Below are 20,686 nucleotides of genomic sequence, written 5' to 3' on the forward strand. Positions count from 1 at the left end.
AAACAAATAAAAATGATGTTTTAGGTTTAATTTTCATTGACTTTAATTTACAACAATAAAAAAGTCGTAGAAGTAGACTTCCGTTTTCTAAAAAAAAATAACGAAAAAACAAATAAATATAAATTGTCTATATCATATACACAAATAAAGATATTTCTAATCTTGGATGCAATAACAATTGTTCATTAATTTATTCTCTACTTAAAGTAACAAAATCCGTTTTTGAAGGTACATAGTGAAGTGTGTAGTCAATGAAGGGTAATGGTGAATATTAGTTTAATGACATGTTATGGGGAAGAACTATTTCTTAAAGAAAAATAATAATACTGTAATTCTGAAGCAGTAATAATAGTTGAAAACATTTGAAGAACACCAGAATATCTGGAACAGACAATACTAGAAAACTCCACAATTACAAGATGCAACAAATGAATAAAGCAAACAAAAGCCCATCATTAAAAAACTTACATATCAAACGAACTTAATCAATTAGTTTTTTGTTGGAGCAAAACGTGTTTCTCATTCATTATGGACAACAGTACAAGCCTTATATAGGCCAGGCAACACTACAATGCACATACACACAAGCCAAGCACGCACGCAAGGCCTTGAGACACGCGCGCTAGGCATTACTTAAGGCCCACGCAACACAAGCCACAACACTATATACACAAGACAACACTACACTACTTATACAATATAGACTCCTAACAAAATAAAGGACATTACCACAACACTATATACACAAGACAACACTACACCACTTATACAATATAGACTGTAGTTGGATAACACATATGTAAACAAGTAAAGGGTTTTCTCAATTAAGAATATATCCTGAATCCTGTTCTTCAGACCTAACAGATATGCCTTGGCCGTACCTTTAGCATAGATCCCAATCCTTTCATTCACAATCTTCACAGCCATCCTCATGAGGTTGTCATTGACGTTCCCAATGAAAGCATCAATTTTAGCATATTCTATGTTTTTTAACCTATCTGAAATCTTAATCTCCACAGTTGAGGTTGGAGACTCGTCAACAGCATCTAGAATCTCAGTTTCATAGTCATCGTACATATTATCGATTTTGATTTCTTTTCCGGTAACCTATCAAGACAAAGCACCATTGTAAAAGATGTTGCTTGAAGTAAATGAGACCATGCACCCAATTATAGACAACACTGATTCAAAAACCCTTAACTTGAACAAAATACTTAATAAAGTTCCATTATTTTGAAAATTCTTCAAATTTTCATCCAAACAATGAAATTCACCTCAAATCATTTAAATTCCTTCAAAACATTACTCTACCTCAAAAAATTCCTCCATCCAAACACACTCTAATAGTTATCTCTAATTAATATTCTTTTATTAATTAAAGTTGGGATATTACATGAGTCAATTTCTGAGTTTATAGAAAAAAGAAGAAAAATATGTTTTTGGGTTTAATTTCGGTTTTTTGGTTTTGATCCCTCTGTGCAATTTTATTTTTGGATTTGGTCCCTCTAAGTGGATGACTGAGCATCATCGTTTAAACACCATCCTCGTTTGCCACGTTACACATTGTCACGTCAGTCTCTATTTGTCACGTCATCATTTTTGTAACGGCACATAACATTAGGGACTAAAACCAAATGGATTTGCACATTTGGGGACTATTTAAAACAAAAAAATATATATAGGAACGAAAACAAAAAATTTACAAACTTACAGGGACGAATTGATTGTTTAAGCTTTATATTTTTACCAAAAACACAACAATCAAACTAGAGTCTCAAACATATTACACCATATAACACCATGAAATTTTAAGACACTATGTTTGGTCTAGTGGTAAGGGATTTAAACAATATGCATGAGGCCCTAAGTTCGATTCTCATTACCAATATTGTAAAAAAAAAAAACACTATGAAATTTTAGATTTGAATTTAGTGTAGTAAAATCAATTTTTTTGGTAGATACAAAATGATAATAATTTAAACTCTAATCACAATATCATACCTAACAATTTTGATATTGGTTTAATTGCGGTTTTAGTCCCCTATTTTTACCATTTTGCAGAATTGGTCCCCCAGTTTTAAAATTCGACAGTATTGGTCCCGTTAACACATATTTTGTCTAAAATATAGTTATACAATGTGTTTTAAATTAACTTTATAAAGAATTTTTCTTACAATTTCATCGATGTTGATATTTTCTTATAATCAGATCATATACCACGTCATTTTAAACATATCATATTGCCAATTTATAGTTAAAATTATGATAGGAGAACCAAAATTATCGAATTTTAAAGCAGAGAAACTCTTCTCTAGGCCCAAATACAACACATCAAAATTGGGCACAACAAATAAAAATAGGACACGTTTTGTTTCAATTAAAATATACTAGTAATTAATTTCTCAGAATCACTAAACCAAAAGGTTAATTTTTTCTCCTCTGATTTGAATCAAACTCGTAATACACCATAGAAACATCAATTCAGTATCAAAGAAAGAAAGAACTACTCCTTCGAAAAGCAGGGTGAGTTCCATTTGTTTTGGTTGCCATTTACAAAGTTACAAATTCTGTTTACTGCATCTCTTCGTAACCGAGTGAAGAGGGAGATGGGGGTGTAACATAGAGCAGGAGGGTTGATCTGGTTTATTTTATTTTATTTTTTAATTAAATAAATGGAATTGACATAACTATCTTTCTATTTAAAATTGGTTTGAGCAGTGGCAAGGGTGTTTGTTGTCGAAAATGAAAAGGTGCACGTTGCTAATTTACAAAGACAAACCCCTATTCTTATATATATATATATATATATATATATATATATATATATCCTATGAAGCACCGACACAGACACGGACACGGGACACGACACGGACACTAACACGTCGACACCGATAAAAATTTGGAAAAATATCATAATTTAGTGTAATCATAAATGTCAGTGTCAAACACGAACACGGACACGCCTAATCCGAGAAGTGTAGGTGCTTCCAAGTATATATCTAATTTGATTTCTCACATTGACACTACTGACATTAGGATCAAAAATGCTATCCACACTTCAAACCCCTCGTTCCTCCCTCTCTCGCTTCACTCTCCCATCCACCATAACCACTCTCGCTTCAAACTCACAATCCACACTCACCACCACTCAATCCCCAACCACCTCCCCACCCCAATCCCAAATCCTCTCCATCCGCCACTCTCTCCTCACCCGTAATCTCTCCGCCGTCGACCTAGCACGTTCCTATCTCACGCGCCTCCGTCTCACTGAACCACATCTCCGTTCCTTCCTCCACATCCCCGACGACCAAACAATCATCTCCCAAGCAAATGACCTCGACCGCAGAATTGCTGCCGGAAAAGATGTTGGTCCTCTTGCCGGTGTTCTTGTTGCCGTCAAGGATAATATTTGTACTGCTGATATGCCGTCTACCGGTGGTTCTCGTATTCTCCAGAATTACCGGCCACCGTTTGATGCTACTGCTGTGAAGAAATTGAAGGAGTTGGGTGGCATTGTTGTTGGGAAAACTAATATGGATGAGTTTGGTATGGGTAGCACCACTGAAGCTTCTGCATTTCAGGTTCAATTTGAAGTTACTTTTTTTTTTTATTCATGTACCCTATTTTGAATTTGGTTTTTGAGATATAGTATATTTTATTGTTCATGTTTTGAATTTGGGAGATTCTTAGATACATTATTGTGGGGTTAGTGTTGCTGAGGAATCATGATGTTTGGTTGATGTGGCATGTGTTGAGCGGTAAAAATGTTTCGTCTCACATATGTTGAATGCTGAGATTATGATCTTACTATCTTAGTTATTAGTAAGGAGTGTGAGAAGGTGTGAGTGGTGACATTATTATTATGTGATTAAATAGGATGTAGCCCGTGCGAAACACAAAGTTAATCTTAAATAAAATATCTAATGAAAAAAACCACAAGAAATAGGTCAAACAAAAACTTTGCATATTTTGAACATTTATAACAAAATTGATGAATGAAAACTGGATATAGCAGCCTGTCCGAAGCAGTCTATGAACTATCAGTTGACCAAATTCAAAGCGATATTGTGATAGACTCTTTGTAAGACTTCAAGTAGCAGTTCTTGTACTACTATAACTTTGTTCAGGCTCAAGTTCATAACATGAGCTACACCTGGAAAGATTATGCTATTTGTACGTTACTCAGTCGTGTTTAAAGAATAATGGTCCTTACAAAGGTTAGTAGTGTGAGTTCAAAGTCTAGATCACTATATTATAGAATATAATATTTGGGTTTAATTCCCAACCACTTGTAGTAAACATAAAGGAATCAACCCAAATGTGATACCATAAAAAGACTGAATTTATAGATATAATACTTATTCTAATGTATGCTCCTTTAGATTAACAAACAAAAAGAACCAACTTCTGGCCTCAAAACACCTCATTAATCATTGATTTAATGTTCCATTAAAACAGAACTTTAAGACTATAGGTGCTACAAAAGCTTACAATCATTAAATCGAATAAAACAAAACGAGAGAAAAGGGAATGGAAGGAAACGCGAAGATTGGGATTGAACAGTGAAACGAAGCCATTGTTTGCAATCTACAGTGCTTATTTTGTTATCACCGCTTGTAAGGTGTATTGATTGTTTCAGATATCTTGTGTTTAGCAATTGAATTAAGTTTTGGGAGTAGGAGTTCAGCATTTGTTTGGGATAGAAAATTAGAAGAATGAAAATTGCAAATTGGATCTCCTACAGTTGCTTTATGGTGCAGCAGCTTTAGGGACCGTTAGATTTAGAGAGAGGTTGTAGAGGATCTGGGTCATTTGATAATTGTCGATGAATTACCTGATGGATGCATCGCTAAGTTTGTATTTTTTTATTAAAATCCTTACAAAAAGTGGGGTTGTGTTGTTTGTTCTACATCTGTTGGCGGGTTGGCTTAGCTTTTATAGAGTTTGGTTTCTAGCTTTATTACTTGTATCGCCCATTTATAACTAGGATATGTTTACTCAGGTGATGCATATGTTCATTCAATAGGTGACTGCCAACCCGTGGGATGTTTCTAGGGTGCCAGGAGGATCGTCGGGAGGCTCAGCAGCTGCAGTTTCTGCCAGGCAGTGTGTTGTATCGTTGGGAAGTGATACTGGCGGAAGTGTGAGGCAGCCAGCATCTTTTTGTGGTGTCGTTGGTTTGAAGCCAACATATGGGCGTGTCTCAAGGTTTGGACTTATGGCGTATGCATCATCACTTGATGCGATTGGCTGCTTTGGTTCGTCAGTTGCTGATACTGGGATTCTCCTCCATGCAATTGCTGGTCATGATAGATTTGATGCCACCTCAAGTAAGCAAGTAAGAGTTCTTCACCATGTTTGGTACAAATGTTGTAAGCTTTCTAATTTGTCATTATTAGCAAATGGCTGTTGACAATATTTGGTACAGTCTCTGTTCAATATGATGGTTAATTGCTGAAGTTATTGCTATTTTTTTTTTCCTGTTATTAAGCCAGTTTATTTTCAACAATAATGTAATTTTTCAGGAGGTGCCCAACTTTCTATCTCATTTTGACTCTGCAAGTTCTCTGGAAAGTAAGCCCTTGAAAGGACTGAGAGTTGGTTTGATCCGTGAAACTATTGAAGATGGTGTTGATGCTGGAGTAGTTTCTGCAATTCGTGCTGCTGCTTCACATTTTGAGGAATTGGGATGCTCTGTGAACGAGGTCCTGCACTTCATTTTTCTCTGACTCTAATCTGAATGATTTTTCTAAAGTTTCTCTATATGCTTATATTATTAAAATTTATTCCTCAGTTAATCCTTTTCATTTGTCCATTAACTTACAGGTGTCACTGCCATCCTTTTCGCTTGGGTTGCCAGCGTACTATGTCCTTGCTTTGTCTGAATCATCTTCCAACTTGTCTCGCTATGACGGTATCAGGTCAGTGGCTGACTCCCTATGTACCCTTCTCTCCGTCCCAATACACACACAACTGAACAGTGTTTTACTATGTGTTCTTTATTTTAATTCATAAACCATTTTGCTTTTCGATCCATCTTCTCTATATCTAGATATGGAAACCAAGTTCATGCTGATGAGCTAGACTCTCTCTATGGAGATTCCCGTGCCAAAGGGTTAGGTTCTGAGGTACACATCTTTCAATCCTTTTTAATTTCAAATTTTGCTACAAGAGTTTTGATAGCCACATATACCTATATAAAAGAAATGGTCCAGTTTTATATGTATTGCTATTTTGAGTTGGTTTTCTATGTTTAATACATTTCAGGTGAAAATGAGAATTTTGATGGGGACATATGCCCTTTCAGCTGGTTACTATGATGCATATTACAAGCGTGCACAGCAGGTACTGCTAACTTTATTTTATGTATTTCTTGGTGAGTCTGATCTACCTCTCAAGTCTTCACACTTCACCCAATGACGATGAATTCAGTATCACTGGACTCGGATAAATACAAATTGCTTAGAGAAATTTATAAAGTTTCAAGATTTCATCCATACACAATATACATCCACTCTTGTTCTTTATGTGTCTTTTAGAATATAACGTTACATAGATATTGTTAGTTAAACTCTTGCTTCTTTTCCTAGGTTATCTTATCAATGATCTGAATTTCATTTTTTGTTTAGTGGTTTGGGATCTACAAGACGTTTTATATGTGTTGTATGTTACAGGTAAGAACCATTATAAGGAATAGCTTTAAGGAGGCATTGGATCAATATGATATCTTGATTTCCCCTGCAGCTCCTTCAGTTGCTTATAAAATTGGTAAGCATCTGCATATCTATCTTTCCTTTTGCATTATTGCATGTAGTAGTAATTGTTTCATTGTCTTTGACATTTGCAGGTGAAAAGAAAAATGATCCTTTGGCTATGTATGCTGGCGACATCATGACTGTGAGTATTTCATTCTTCTTATTAGCCAATTTTGTGTCTCATACTTCTGATTATATGTGAACTAGACAAATAGTGTTAAGTCGAGGATTGGACTTGTGCTATTGAACTTCAACTCCATTAAACTTAAGCCTGATTCAAACATGAGTTGCCTTATAACTTCTGGTTTATGTCTTAGATAATAGATATTGAATCTAAACTATCCATGAATTATCTTCATTAATTATTAAATGCAGGGTTGTCGTATTGTATTAGTACCTCAACAAGTATAGTCAAATGTATATAGTATTATGTTCTAGTTACTTCGTAAATAAATATTCCGGTCTAATTAAGGCATCATTTAGCATAAAATGTGTTGAATTAGAGAAAACAGTGGCATGATATTGTGAAACCGTGGTCTCAACTACACAACAACGGAGTCAGTTTTCTATTTACATGATGTGATATGATGTGATATACCTATACACAATAAATTAAATATAAAAAGATCTTAATATATTTTCAACAAGTTGCATAACTAGTTATGCACTCAGTCATTTAGAATTTGATATTTGTGCATTGTCTATAGTTTCATTGCTAGCTACTTCAGTTACATCAACATGCCAGATATAATATTTGCCCTTCTTTATTGGTGGTTTCGTAGGTAAATGTCAACCTAGCTGGACTTCCTGCCTTGGTTTTACCATGTGGGTTTGTTGACAGTGAACCTGCAGGCCTTCCTGTTGGCCTGCAAATGATTGGTGCAGCATTTGATGAGGTATTGAGTTTTCTTACATACTGCATTGAACTTCGTGTTGATAGGGCTTCTCTATGCATCCTCTAGTTTGTTTGTTCTCTAGTCTTCCTTAAGACACTTGCATTACATTAGACGACAAATAATGAGAGGAATGAAATACAAATTACCACGGTCTTATGCTTTGATTGTAGTTTCTGTCTCCTCTCTCGGGGAATGGTTCAAAGGTTTTTGTTCCTAAATTCTGCATTTGATTGAGCATGGATGTTATTCTCCAACTTTTGTGATAGAAACTCTGTTATTGTTAAAAACAAAGAAACAGTTAAAATCTCCCTCAATTACCGAAAGATGTTGCAGAACTTTGATGTTTTGTTCCTCCTAACCAAAGGTCTCAACCTTTTTACTCAAATGACCAGATGCCTCTCTCTCCCTCTCAGTTCCTCTTATTTATAGGCAACATGCCATATTTCTTCTAATTATTCCAGCCCAACTAACTCTTTCTCTTACCAGCAATTACTAACAGACACCTAACATCTTGATTGAAATTCCTCATCTTTCTGATACTACTGACTCCTAAAACTGGTGCTTCATAATGACAAATATTTAACTGAAAGACTAAGAAAATTCAAATGGCAATTGAAGAGAGGAAACTGTATTGATGAAATTCAAATTTTCTTAAAAAATTAATGGCAATATATGATTTGTACTTATAAAAAAAAAAAAATTGTGTTGGCTGCATTTTGCAAGTTTAAACTTACTGAACTACCTGTGTGGTCAAGTGTACTTTTGTGTCCTATTTGCTAAACTTTCTTGTTTATAGAAAAATTACATGTTTCTTGATCTTACATGTTGTTACACCTTGAACGTAGTAATAGTAAACAATATATATCCAACATTTTTAAGAAATCCGTTAGTTGAGGTTTCTTTGCTTCTAAGATTGAAACTTACCATATGACATTACTACTTTTTTTGGTCTTTCATATCTAATAAATTTGATCTTTCATGGGTAAATATTTGTTGCTATATACTTTAACCTAAAATAATGTGGCATGTATTTGCTTGAGTTCTACAAGAGACAATGTGCATGAGTATGTTTTTGACATTAAACAATAGAATCATATCCTTTGGCTTGGAATTTATTTGCAGGGAGAGTTGTTGAGAGTAGGACATATCTTTGAGCAAACTCTTGAGAATTGCAGATTTGTTCCACCACTTGTAGCTGATAGCGTTGAATAGCGAGTGTAAACGGTCATTCTACATCTTGGTGATCCATAAATATTTTCATCATTTTCGTGACAATGTTGTGGGCCTTTGGCCGAAGCAGGTATGTTTAGGCTGTTCAGTATTACAAGTGGGATTCATTTTAATAACTAGAAGGAAATTATGGTTTTGACATTACAGGCAAGACTTAAAATATTTAGTCACACATGATTGAATCTGGATTGAGCGAGCTTGAACTTTTCGCTCTTTGAAATTGAGAATGTTCACAATAAGTCAGCAACCTTTTCTAGTTGTTTGTTTTTTTTTGGATCGGCAACCATTGGTTAGCATTTGTACCAATAGTTAATTAATTTGTTTTATGTAGTGTGTAAAATCAGCTATAGATTGATCAAGTGTAAATGAGCAATTGGTATTTCAAACATAACAAACAAGTTGGCCTTGTAAGTTACTGTTGAGGATTTCTTAATTCATTATTAAGTTATAAAACTTTTGGATAATAATGCGCGACTTTCTTCAAGTTTCTAGCAAGTAATTGTCTTTAAACCCTATTTGCTTATGATTGAAATGAATGGCTTTAAACAGTTTTAGATGACATGAATTGAAATGATTCAAATTAATTGAATTTGAGAACAGGACAAGAAATTGGAATGTTTAGTTGTGCAATTCAAGCAAGGAAGAACAAGTCGAAAAGGAGGAAATGAAGAAATGCTTGGAAAAAAATGAGTATAATGCACATTATATAAAATTGAGAACCACTATTTTGTTTATTAATCTTCATCTAATCAAAGCTGTCGGATTTATCAAACTTCGGTTGTTATGCTAGGAGAGACAGCTGTAGATAATATTGTTGTCGAGGATTCGTGTATATTGAGTTTTTATATTTAATTATTTATGACAAGAATAATTTTTAAATCATGTACGTCAATCTGCAGCGGCCTACTGCGTATGACCAAAAATAATGTACGCCAATCTGTGTCGGCTTACAATCAAATAATTGGATTCCTAATAATATATGAGAATCCTATTAGCCAAAAGCTAATAACAAATCAGATGGTGCAACCTCGACCATCAACATGATAGATCAACGTAACATAATTGTAAGTTATTTGCCTTACCATCATATCCCATCCAGGAAAAATCCTAGACGATCCATGAGGATCCCTATATATAACAATTTCTAAGTTCTTCTCAAGTTCCAATCCTAGATATAATCCTAGTTGTTGAATGTAAAGTGTTAAAATCATGCTTAATATTTAGGAATCATGGATTGGATTCTTGGCAGATTCCGAGGCAACCGTAGAGACCGGTATAGCCAACACTTCCTTGCAATTTTTGCAAGGACTGGATATCGGGTGCAATTATCTTTCCACCAAATTAGAACATCTAAATCCCCTTCTTCCTCTATTATTTCATCCAAGTACTTTGTTACTTAAGAATCAGCTTTGTTGCGTCCACTTGACTTGTAGAATGGCTTAAAGCCATACGGATCAGCTTTACCACCTTCATGAGGTTGGTATTCTTGTGAGCTAGCATGAGACTTTCCCACTTGGCCATTATACTCGTTGAAAAGTGAATTCAAACTTGAATTTACATTTTCTTTGAAACTTTTCGCCTCATCGCTACCAAAGAAATGCTCGGCATACCAATTGATAAGCTTCATTTTGTGCCTAGGATCTAATATAAGAGCAATCAAAAGCAACAAGTTTAGGCTGTTGGGTTCCCCCCAATACTTATCATACTTTATCTTCATACTTTTAGCCATCAATTTTAGACACAAATCTGGATGATCACACATTTCCCTTATTTTCTTTCCAATCCCAAATACCTCAAACATGTACATATTGCTAGTTGCATAGGAGGAACCAGAGATGCGCATATTCCAAATCCTCAAGCAAAGGGAGACCTTTCCCATTTTGTAACTCCCTGACATAGGCACGATTATGCATCTCTAACTTTGCAAATGTTGACATATGTTTCAGAGCAGACTCAAGCATTAAATAAGTAGAATTCCATCTTGTGTCAACATCTAAGTTGACAAAACCCTTATATTCAACTTTTTGTGGATCAATACAAGCCTTGAATTTTTCATACCTAGGACCGGAAGATTGAATGTAATTCACTGCACCGCGAATCCTCAAAACTGAATTATCAATGTCCTTTAGACCGTCCTTCACGATCAAATTTAAGACATGAGCACAACAAGTATGAAAACCAACCCTTTTTGGATGGCAAAACCAACCCTTTTAAACACTACATCCTGAGATCTAGGTCTTAGAAATGAGTATTTGACCTAACTCATCCTTACAAAACCGGCTTGTAAGGTGAGGATTGCCACTTGCTTATAAACACTTGTCAAAGTCATCTCACAACCGATGTGAGACTTCTTAACACTAGGAGACACAACATTATTATGCATGACTGTTTGATCTCTTTTCAAAATAGTTATAGTCTCTGGTGCTAGAAAACCAAAAGTTTCAAATGAAAAAGGGGTAAAGATGTCACCTACTATTTTGTTAGTCTCAGGCATCGTACACACATGTTGGAAAATTTATGGGGAGTTCAAACATGCTTTAGTTTTTGTTGGTGTTCCCTGGGAGAATCAATATATTTTAACAAGCAGTGGCACATAAAATTAAAGACTTATTTGGTGTCGGACGTAACACTAAACAAACACGTAAAGTTACAATAAATTATTTAATTTTCTTAAATTATTTCTGGCATCTATGTTTTAATGGTAGTTCCAGAATTGGATTATACACAGTAACTGCGTTGACGGAGAATCTAAAATTGATGGATGAAAGTATTTTTAGTTGTTTTTGTTAATTCGTGATATGAACTATATGATTTAATGATTTAAGATCAATGAACGTGACCAAAAATTGTGTGAAATTGTGTGCTGCTTTTACAACTGTGAATCGTTAGTTTCATGTCTATTGTTAATTCGGAATCATTGATTCATAGCTTAATAGCATCTTGACATTGTACAACTATTAACTAATAATTACTCCATTTATTCACTTATGGAATGTACATTTTGCAGGACAAAATTTTGAAGTGTCTTGAACTACTGAAAAATTGTCTTGGATGGAATTGTCTTAGATTTGTACTTGAAAGCCTTGTTGGAGTATTCAATTCTAAATGCTTGAGCTTCAAAAGTGATGAAACAACAACAATAGATGAATCAGCTGCAATTTCTTCTCCTCAGAGCTCAAATTCTAATATTAGCAAGAGACACAAGTCCTTTGAAATCTGAGATATTTTCTATTTTCACCATAGCTCTTAGTTTTGGTTGAAGGAAAGATTAGTGTAGTAATTGTTGGCATCGGTCCCAGTTGACTTTATTTTTTACTCTGACATTTTAAAATTAAAAAATAAATCTTTAAATAAACAATGTTTTTAAAATAAAAATATATATAAAAAAGATTTTTTAAAATTAGAAAAATATTTTATAAAATAAATATTTTATATAAAAATGTAATAAAAATCAGTAAACTTAATTTTTTTTTTAAAAGTTTAATAATAATTTTTTAAGAAAATAGTTTAGAAAATTTTAAAAATAATTTTAAAAATATTTGTAAACTATCGGCCCGTTTGAATTAAGTTATTTTTGAACTTATGTGACACAACTTATGCAAATAAATAAGCTTTTATTTATTATTATAAGCTTTTGAAGATAATTTATGATAAAAACAACTTATAAAAATATAATTTTTATCGGTAAAAATTTATAACTTAGCACAAAAATTTATTTTTTGCATAATCTATTTTCATAAATAAATCAAACCCAAAATTTATTTTTTGACACGTTTGGCTTTCTAGCACCAGATGCTGTGAATATTTTGAAAAGAGTTCAAAGAGTCATGCATAGCAATGTGGTGTCTCCGAGGTCTCTAGATGTAGTATTTAAAAGGATTGGTTTTGCCATTCAAAAAGGGTTAGCGGCGCAACTTGTTGTCCGTTTGCCTTCCATTCAAGTGTAATTATCCTACGTATATATATATATATATAAATAATTATTATTGTTAAATTTTTTTTTTATTATAACAAAAATAATTTATAAACTACATATAACAAAAAAAAAAAAAACTAATATATATTAGTCAAAATAAGCAATTTTATTTTTAAAACATCTCTAAAAAAGCACCTTAAGCGCATGTTAGGGTAAACAGCTCTAAAAAGAACAACGCGCGTGAATTCACGCGACCTAATCGTTTTTCTCTTTGCAACCATAGGAAAACAAAAACACACTCTTTATCTATCAATTCTCTTCAATTCACCGACGTTTCTGTCCCTTCTCTCAGATCTATTTTCGATTTGACCTAATCTGTAAGTACTTCCTAAATTCCCTTCTATCTTTCTCCAATTTAATTTAGCTCATATGTTTTCATCATTTGAATAACCCTTGATCATTTGTTTTTTAATTTCAAATTTTTAATTAAATTTGTAATTTTTTAGGTTTTTTGTGATGATCCATTTGATTGATTTAAGTTTTAATTGGGGATTTAATAGAAATATTTTTTAATATTTCCTGATAAATTTCTGCAATCAGCAGAACCTTATTGATCTTCTGTTATGTTATGAATTATTAAATGTAAGAAATTCAATTTTCAATTTTTTGCTTTACTGAATTGTTTGAACCAAATTGATTGTGTTTACTGCATATGAGTATTAACTTAGGTGTTTTTATGTTTCTGTGTTGAGCACCTGGTAATTTGGAGTTCGGCCACGAGATAATCAAAGTCCGGCCAAATATTGGTCTACCAGGAACCGAATTCGGGTTATCCCGAACAATTCGTCCTAGGGGGAGCTCATTAATCACTTGAGTCCAATCAGTTGGTTTATGACTTGATTTTAACTATCAATTGACAAGGTTTTAGAGAATGGTCAGCTTCCACAATTAAAGACGCAATCGCAATATTTAACCACAACTTTTTGCAATGTCACGAATCGTAGCATGACTCATTGCGGCCATGATTTAAAACCTTGACCGTTACGGTAGCATTTTGGTATCAATGATGGTTTGATTCTTTCAGGCTTAGCTTAGTGAGAAATAGTAAATTGGAAGATTAATATATGTTTTGGTTTTAGTTAGTATTATTGGTCAGTTATTTACTTTATGAATTGTTGTCATCAGTGTTGTTATGATTAGAAGGGATCAAACGTCTGCGCCATCTCTGGTTGATCTTTGTGTTCAGAAAGCTATAGATAAAGTAAGGTACCTTGGAAATGTTGGTCCTGTTGATCATCATCTGCTTGAGCGAATCTTGCCGCACTGCACACTTGATCAGTTGATGCGCGTGGAGAAGGCCAGCAAAGTAAGACGGGATTTTGGTCGTTTTTGTTAACTGTTAATAGAGTTAGAACAAGACTAAAATGATTGTATAATTTGCTTGATGTGATTTTGCAGGGGACTGACTTGAGCCCTGTAACCGATAAATTGTGGAAAAAGTTCTTTGAAAAGCAGTTTGGTATAGATTGCACAAATGAAGCAATTAAGAATATGTCAAAAAAAAGAGTATCATTCAGATGGTTGCAATTGTATGAGGTATTTGTTTACCTGTTTTGTTTCTTCTTTTCAGGCTCAGTTATGTTTTAGAACTAATAGAAGTATTAATTAAATGTAACTGTTCTTTCTTTCACACCAGATACTATCAGTGTGGATTGATTTTGCAGTGTTTTTCCTCTAACCTTCTTCAAATTCTATACACAGGCTAAAGTAAAGGATATAGCTCAGGCTGAGAAGGAATTAGTTGATAAAATCAAGCGAAAGTACAAGGAGGCAGATGCAAGTATGAACTAGCTCCGTGTTTTTTTTAATTTCTTCTATGAACTAGCCTATAAATGTATAAATCAATGTGGCAACTCATGCATAGTTATATTTCTTGCCGTTTACTACTTTGCTTAGTTACAAATATTTACGAACTACTGTGACTATGCAGAAAAACAGAGCCGGCAAGTAAAGATATGCACCAAAACTCCACCTTCAAGTAAAAGAAGATTTTGGGGAGGTAATATTTTTTTTTATTTCTTAATATTTGTTTCCCGCTACTTCACTCAAGTTGGAGCTTTCAGTTTTTAGTTGCTTCTTCACCATTGAAGTATCTTTTGTAGATAATGGACCTGGATACAATGTGTCAAATGTGAAGAGCAACATAATGAAGAAATCAAAGATTGAGTTTCTTAAGTGGTAACCTTTCACTTTTATGATTATTCGATTTGATGCTTCTAAAGTATTTCACAAACCACTTTACCATGAAGCATCTTGAACTTATGTACTCAAACTCTATTGGATGTTGATAAAATTTTATCGATTTGTACTAACTTTCTAAATTTCTTGCAGTCGCGAGGTAAAAAATATTGCAGCAATTAACAAAAATTCTATCCATAGAACTGCTAGGTACATATAATATCGTTGCGTGGTAGAAACGATTTCTTGATATTTGCTTTTATCATAACATTGTTTCTGGGGTTTTTCTATTTTCTTTCTGTTTTCCTCGGCTCATCTCACGTTGTTGCTCCATGTTCTGCAGTTCATCAAGCTTCGCGAGGAGTGGAAGTATGTCTAGAATTGGTTCAAGTTCCAAAGATCCCAAATCTTCAAAAAGGTTATTTTAGAGGCAGACTGTGTAAAATAGCAATGCTATGTATCATTATTTGGTTTAAATTGTGATCATAGCATCATTTCATTTATCTTGATGCTAATAAAAATTGTATTATCATTGTTTGCTTCTAAAATTTGCTTGAATTTTATGTACTATTGTATTTGCTGCGTAGATAGAATGAAATTATCCATAGTTGTTTGTAATCTGTTGATTTCCATAGTTGAAAATGCGTACTTATTTTTAGTGTGCTTCTGGTATAAATTAGTACTATTTTAAGCAAAATGTTTACTAGTTTTAACTTCATGAGTTTGGTATGGACTTTTTAAAATACCAAGAATACCCTTGGCTAATTGGCAACACTATAAAGTCACATCATATCTATACATAATCTGTATACTATATATCTATACATCTATACATAATATAAAGAGGATATGAGTTTGGTATGAACTTTTTAAAATACCAAGAATACCCTCTTGGCTAATTGGCAACACTATAAAGTCACATCATATCTTTTATATTATAAGCTTGTATACATAAGCAAATTTTAAACCCTAATTTGTTTTCCCTGTTTTCCCTCCATTTTATCTTGCAATTTTTATTAAAAAATAATACAATTTTGTCTTGATTAGAATTCGAACCCGCAACCCTTCAGTGCAAGGCAATATTTCCAACCACTACGACATATATACCAATTGTGATTAAAATTATGTGCAATAATTGATAAGCACCATCAATTTTAAAAGTATATCATATCAAAATTATTGTTGACTATATTATTCATCACGAAATATTTTTATGTCTTTCCTGATCAATGATTTTTTTCCTACCGGATCATAAATTTAGAGAATAATTATCATGTGAGATTTGGAAAGTTATTATCACGTGTGATTTGGAAAGTTATATATATATATTCTCATACTATAACACCTTCAACAATATTGAAATCTATTAAAAAAAAAACATCTTTCACATTTCAATGTCTCATGTTAACAACTTCACCACAATTCGACTTAAGTTACTCAGAGGTGTGTATAAACTTTCATTCTGTTTTGTGATTTATTATCTTTATTTTTGAAATCGATATTGTTTCAAAACTTTATGATAATATATATATATATATATATATATATATATATATATATATATAAACAGGTCCTTTGAATCCCAATCCTTTAACTGATCAAGAGAAGTTGGTTAATGAATTGCAAATTAGATATCGGACCTACTGCGTTGAGTTTTGCGTAACCGAAGTTAGTATAGTTCCAATTTTTCCAATTTTTTAATAGATTATTTTTTACACCAAAATTCTCAATTATTTATATTTAATTTAATTTTATATGTTATTTCTATTAAAATTATGATACCGAGTATTGATATTAGGATTTTCACACACGACACAATTTTGCATTTAGTGAGTGATTTCTATTATATTTAGATTTAGATTGATACTTAACAAGGAATAAATAATATGCAGTATTCATCTTTTCATAGAACATTGTTAAATGAAAAAAACTCAAATTTATTTTTTCCTAACATTTCTATTGTTAATTGATTTTATAGGGTGCAGTGATGCTTCCGAAGATGTTTTCTAATTTCTACTGATTTTCGACACAAAATTTATCGTTTCGCAACTTTGGCAGATCCGTTCGCGAATCAATTTGAAGTATTAGTCGAAAAATTAACAATAATATTTATTTAACGCATGGCTGATATGCTTTAAAAGATTTTTACAATATCAGCCGTATCGGGGCTTGGGTTACATTGGTATACACCGGAAGAGGACAAATTGGTATAATTTTAAGGGATAGGTTTCGTGCAGTTATAAATTCATACTCATTATTTTGATTTTAACATTGTAGATTTAATATTAACCGATGATCAATTGATACAATATGTACTAGCAGATATTGAGAAGATGTTACGTAGTTATGGGAAGATTTTTAAAGATTATCCTCAAATGCCTAGAGCAGACACATCATTAGTTCCTGATATACAAAATAGTTTAATACACGACGAATTGAATTATAACAAATAATCATTAGCTGAGGAACATGTTAGATTGATGTCAACTATGACTTCAGGGAAACGTAAAGTATATGACACAATCATGACAAGAGTTAATGAAAACAAACCTGGTGTGTTTTTTCTTTATGGTTATGACGGTACAGGGAATACATTTATCTGGAGGGCCATGTTAACCGCATTACCCTCAAAAGGTGAGATAGTTTTAACAGTTGCCTCAAGTGGGATCGCTGCATTGCTCATACGTGGCCGTAGAACAGCACATTCAAGGTTTTGTATTCCTCTAAATGTTGACGAGTTTTCAACATGTACCATAGTTCCTAAAAGCCCTTTGGCCCTATTAATACAAAAAGCAAAGCTCATTATATGAGATGAAGCACCAATGATGCATAAACACTATTTCGAAGCTGTTGATTGAACTTTAAAAGATATTCTCAAGTCTGTTGATGAAAAAAATAAACACATTCCCTTCGGTGGAAAAGTTGTTGTTTTTGGCGGAGATTTTAGACAAATTCTACCAGTAATACCCAAAGGTACAAGACCAGAAGTTGTTCATGCTACTATTAATTCTTCAGTTTTTTGGAATTTTTGTGAAGTTTTAACATTGAGTAAAAACATAAGGCTTCTTGGTGGTGCTCCGAGTGTAGACGTTGAACAAAGAAGATTGTTTTCTGAATGGGTTTTGGGTGTTGGCGATGGAGAAATTGAAGATGACAACGACAATGATTTAGAACTTGACATCCCATCAGATTTATTGATTCCAAATTCAGGTGATCCTCTTGCTTCTATCGTTGAAAGCACATATCCCCAACTTTTACAAAACATGAACGATATAACGTATTTCCAAAATAGAGCTATACTAGCTCCTAAAAATTCAATAGTCGACACAATAAATGATTATATGTTGGATTTAATTCCTGGCGAAGAAAAAATATATTTGAGTTATGATACTCCACTCACACAAAATGTAGACGGTCAAACAGTGGATGCTGTTCATACTCCCAATTTTTGAACACGATTTCTACGTCGGGACTTCCAAATCACAAGTTGAGACTTAAAGTTGGAGTTCCAGTTATGCTATTAAGGAATTTGAATCAAAAATTAGGATTATGCAATGGAACAAGACTTATTATTACGAGATTGGGAAAACGTGCTCTTGAAGGAAAAATTATTTCAGGAAGTAATATTGGTGATCAGGTTTTCATACCTAGATTTTCTCTAACACCATCTGACGTGAGAATTCCTTTTAAATTTCAACGAAGACAATTTCCTATAATGATTTCTTTTGCAATGACTATTAATAAGAGTCGGGGACAATCTTTAAAGCATGTTGGGATATATCTTTCGTCGTCAGTGTTTTCACATGGTCAGTTGTATATTGTAATTTGAAGAGTTACTTCTATAAAAGAATTAAAAAATTTGATCATCGATGACGACAGTGAAGATACGACTAAGACTTCGAATGTGGTCTATAAGGAAGTTTTCCGTAATATAACATAATTTTCGTTGTATGAATATTTATCAGAAATTATTGTTGAACTGTCGTTTAATGTTACTCAAATTTTTTCATATACCTTACATTATTGGAATTATCATATCTTATTTAATCATTATATATATATCATTATATATTTTACAGCTAATCAGACCCGTGCACCGCACGGGTCGATGTTCTAGTTTATACATAATCCTATATAAAAAGATAATACAACTATTTTTTCTATACATATACATAATATAAAGAGAATACATGAGTTTGGTATGGACTTTTTAAAATACCAAGAATACTCTTGGCTAATTGGCAACACTATAAAGTCACATCATATCTATACATAATCTGTATACTATATATAAAGAGGATACAAATATTTTTGGTGTCGACTTTTCATAATACCAACAATACCCTTATATATTTTAGCAATTATTAACAAATTCACCATAATATAAGGATCATTTTTTTTTAGTAGCAACAATCTTTTATTAACAAACTCACTATAAAATAAGACATTTTTTTTACATAAGTTAGAAACAGGCAGTGCGGAACGCGCTTGTTTCCGCGCTTGTCCTGCTAGTACATATAATATGTATAATATTGGATTAACATAATTGCTTTTTTTTTTAAGTAAACATAATTCATTTTAATACTATTGCAATAGTTAGAGGAAAGTAGTAGTATATATTTTTCTTTTTAGTAAGAATTTACACCGTAAGTTTTTACGATTGTCTTTTATTTTTATAAATGTATGCAAAACGATGAAAGGAAAGAAAGAAAAAAAAAATATGAAAAGAAATAATGACGGATGTAGTATTACATGAAAAATTAAGGAGAAGATGAATTGCAATATATTTATTGTGTTATACATGTAATAATTGATTGTGAGATGAAAAATGAAAGAGTTGTGTATGTCATGCATGTAATTGGTTGACCTCTAACTTGAACAATATTCGAGTTATTTTTATTTATTTGTCAATATACTTAAGATTTATTTTGTTATTGTTTTAGAATATTCTTAATAAGACAGATCAATTCCAATTAAAGTTGGACCCCATTTACTAAATGCCAAACCAAAGTGCCATAAATCATCAAAACAACAACTTTGTAACCGTCCAAATTTCTAAAGCATTGAACAGATACACACTATGCTATAAATATAATTAAAATGCAACTACTATCAACAAATCAGAGTGGCGCAGCGGAAGCGTGGTGGGCCCATAACCCACAGGTCCCTGGATCGAAACCAGGCTCTGATAAAATTGTTATTTTTTTTTCTTTTTCGTTTTTCGTTTTATTATGTTGTAATTAATGGATACGTCGTCGCATTAGTTCCATTTTATTCAACCTTTTATTAATCTCTCGATATATGCGTGACGTAATAATGCTATTATTTCACTATCCAATACACAGTTTATCTATTTCATTTTACTTGTCTATATACACTTGCAATCTAAATTAAATATTAAAATAAGCAGCAATTTAAAGGAAAACAACTTAACAATTCACTCAAACAATTTTAAAATATGAAATATGTGACTATACGTAGTAAAATTTGTTGATATCATATGGTATGTAAAGTTAAATTTTAGATTAACAAGACTAAAATTACAACAACCAATTTTTATATAATGCATTGTACTTCACCTGGCTAAAAATTATTTTGCATTAGTCTTGTAAAATAAAACTTGAAAATAAAATTGACCTTTTATATTCTTA

At 32.6% G+C, this 20,686-nt stretch overlaps 2 protein-coding genes, 1 non-coding gene and 1 pseudogene across 3 annotated transcripts; all 4 read left to right on the forward strand.

Moving 5' to 3' along the window:
- The first annotated feature begins 3,028 nt into the window (after positions 1-3,028).
- LOC123917189 (glutamyl-tRNA(Gln) amidotransferase subunit A, chloroplastic/mitochondrial) lies at positions 3,029-9,365 on the forward strand. Its single transcript, XM_045968848.1, has 10 exons — positions 3,029-3,581; positions 5,027-5,338; positions 5,526-5,705; positions 5,827-5,921; positions 6,053-6,128; positions 6,268-6,345; positions 6,675-6,768; positions 6,848-6,897; positions 7,538-7,651; positions 8,774-9,365. The coding sequence occupies exons 1-10, from the start codon at positions 3,045-3,047 to the stop codon at positions 8,861-8,863; spliced, it is 1,626 nt and encodes a 541-aa protein (XP_045824804.1). The 5' UTR covers positions 3,029-3,044; the 3' UTR covers positions 8,864-9,365.
- Positions 9,366-12,995: 3,630 nt separating this feature from the next.
- On the forward strand, positions 12,996-15,732 carry LOC123917190. The gene is made up of 8 exons (XM_045968850.1): positions 12,996-13,174; positions 13,983-14,163; positions 14,256-14,393; positions 14,559-14,637; positions 14,788-14,856; positions 14,960-15,035; positions 15,189-15,245; positions 15,379-15,732. The coding sequence occupies exons 2-8, from the start codon at positions 13,990-13,992 to the stop codon at positions 15,461-15,463; spliced, it is 678 nt and encodes a 225-aa protein (XP_045824806.1). The 5' UTR covers positions 12,996-13,174; positions 13,983-13,989; the 3' UTR covers positions 15,464-15,732.
- Positions 15,733-16,429: 697 nt separating this feature from the next.
- On the forward strand, positions 16,430-18,963 carry LOC123915260 (annotated as a pseudogene).
- Positions 18,964-20,154: 1,191 nt separating this feature from the next.
- Positions 20,155-20,226, forward strand: TRNAM-CAU. Its single transcript has one exon. It is a non-coding gene; the product is annotated as a tRNA-Met (tRNA).
- Positions 20,227-20,686: the final 460 nt, after the last annotated feature.

The sequence above is a fragment of the Trifolium pratense genome, linkage group LG3 (genome assembly GCF_020283565.1).
Source record: "Trifolium pratense cultivar HEN17-A07 linkage group LG3, ARS_RC_1.1, whole genome shotgun sequence".
Lineage (NCBI taxonomy): Eukaryota > Viridiplantae > Streptophyta > Magnoliopsida > Fabales > Fabaceae > Trifolium > Trifolium pratense.

What these genes read in the sequence shown, in the direction of transcription:
- LOC123917189 (XM_045968848.1), top strand. Translation starts at nt 3,045, where the DNA reads ATGCTATCCACACTTCAAACCCCTCGTTCCTCCCTCTCTCGCTTCACT. An exon ending in TCTCGCTATGACGGTATCAG is followed by an intron (nt 5,922 to 6,052) that starts GTCAGTGGCTGA and finishes CTCTATATCTAG; the next exon opens with ATATGGAAACCAAGTTCATG. An exon ending in TTGGTGCAGCATTTGATGAG is followed by an intron (nt 7,652 to 8,773) that starts GTATTGAGTTTT and finishes ATTTATTTGCAG; the next exon opens with GGAGAGTTGTTGAGAGTAGG.
- LOC123917190 (XM_045968850.1), top strand. Translation starts at nt 13,990, where the DNA reads ATGATTAGAAGGGATCAAACGTCTGCGCCATCTCTGGTTGATCTTTGT. An exon ending in AAGATTGAGTTTCTTAAGTG is followed by an intron (nt 15,036 to 15,188) that starts GTAACCTTTCAC and finishes AATTTCTTGCAG; the next exon opens with TCGCGAGGTAAAAAATATTG. An exon ending in TCTATCCATAGAACTGCTAG is followed by an intron (nt 15,246 to 15,378) that starts GTACATATAATA and finishes CATGTTCTGCAG; the next exon opens with TTCATCAAGCTTCGCGAGGA.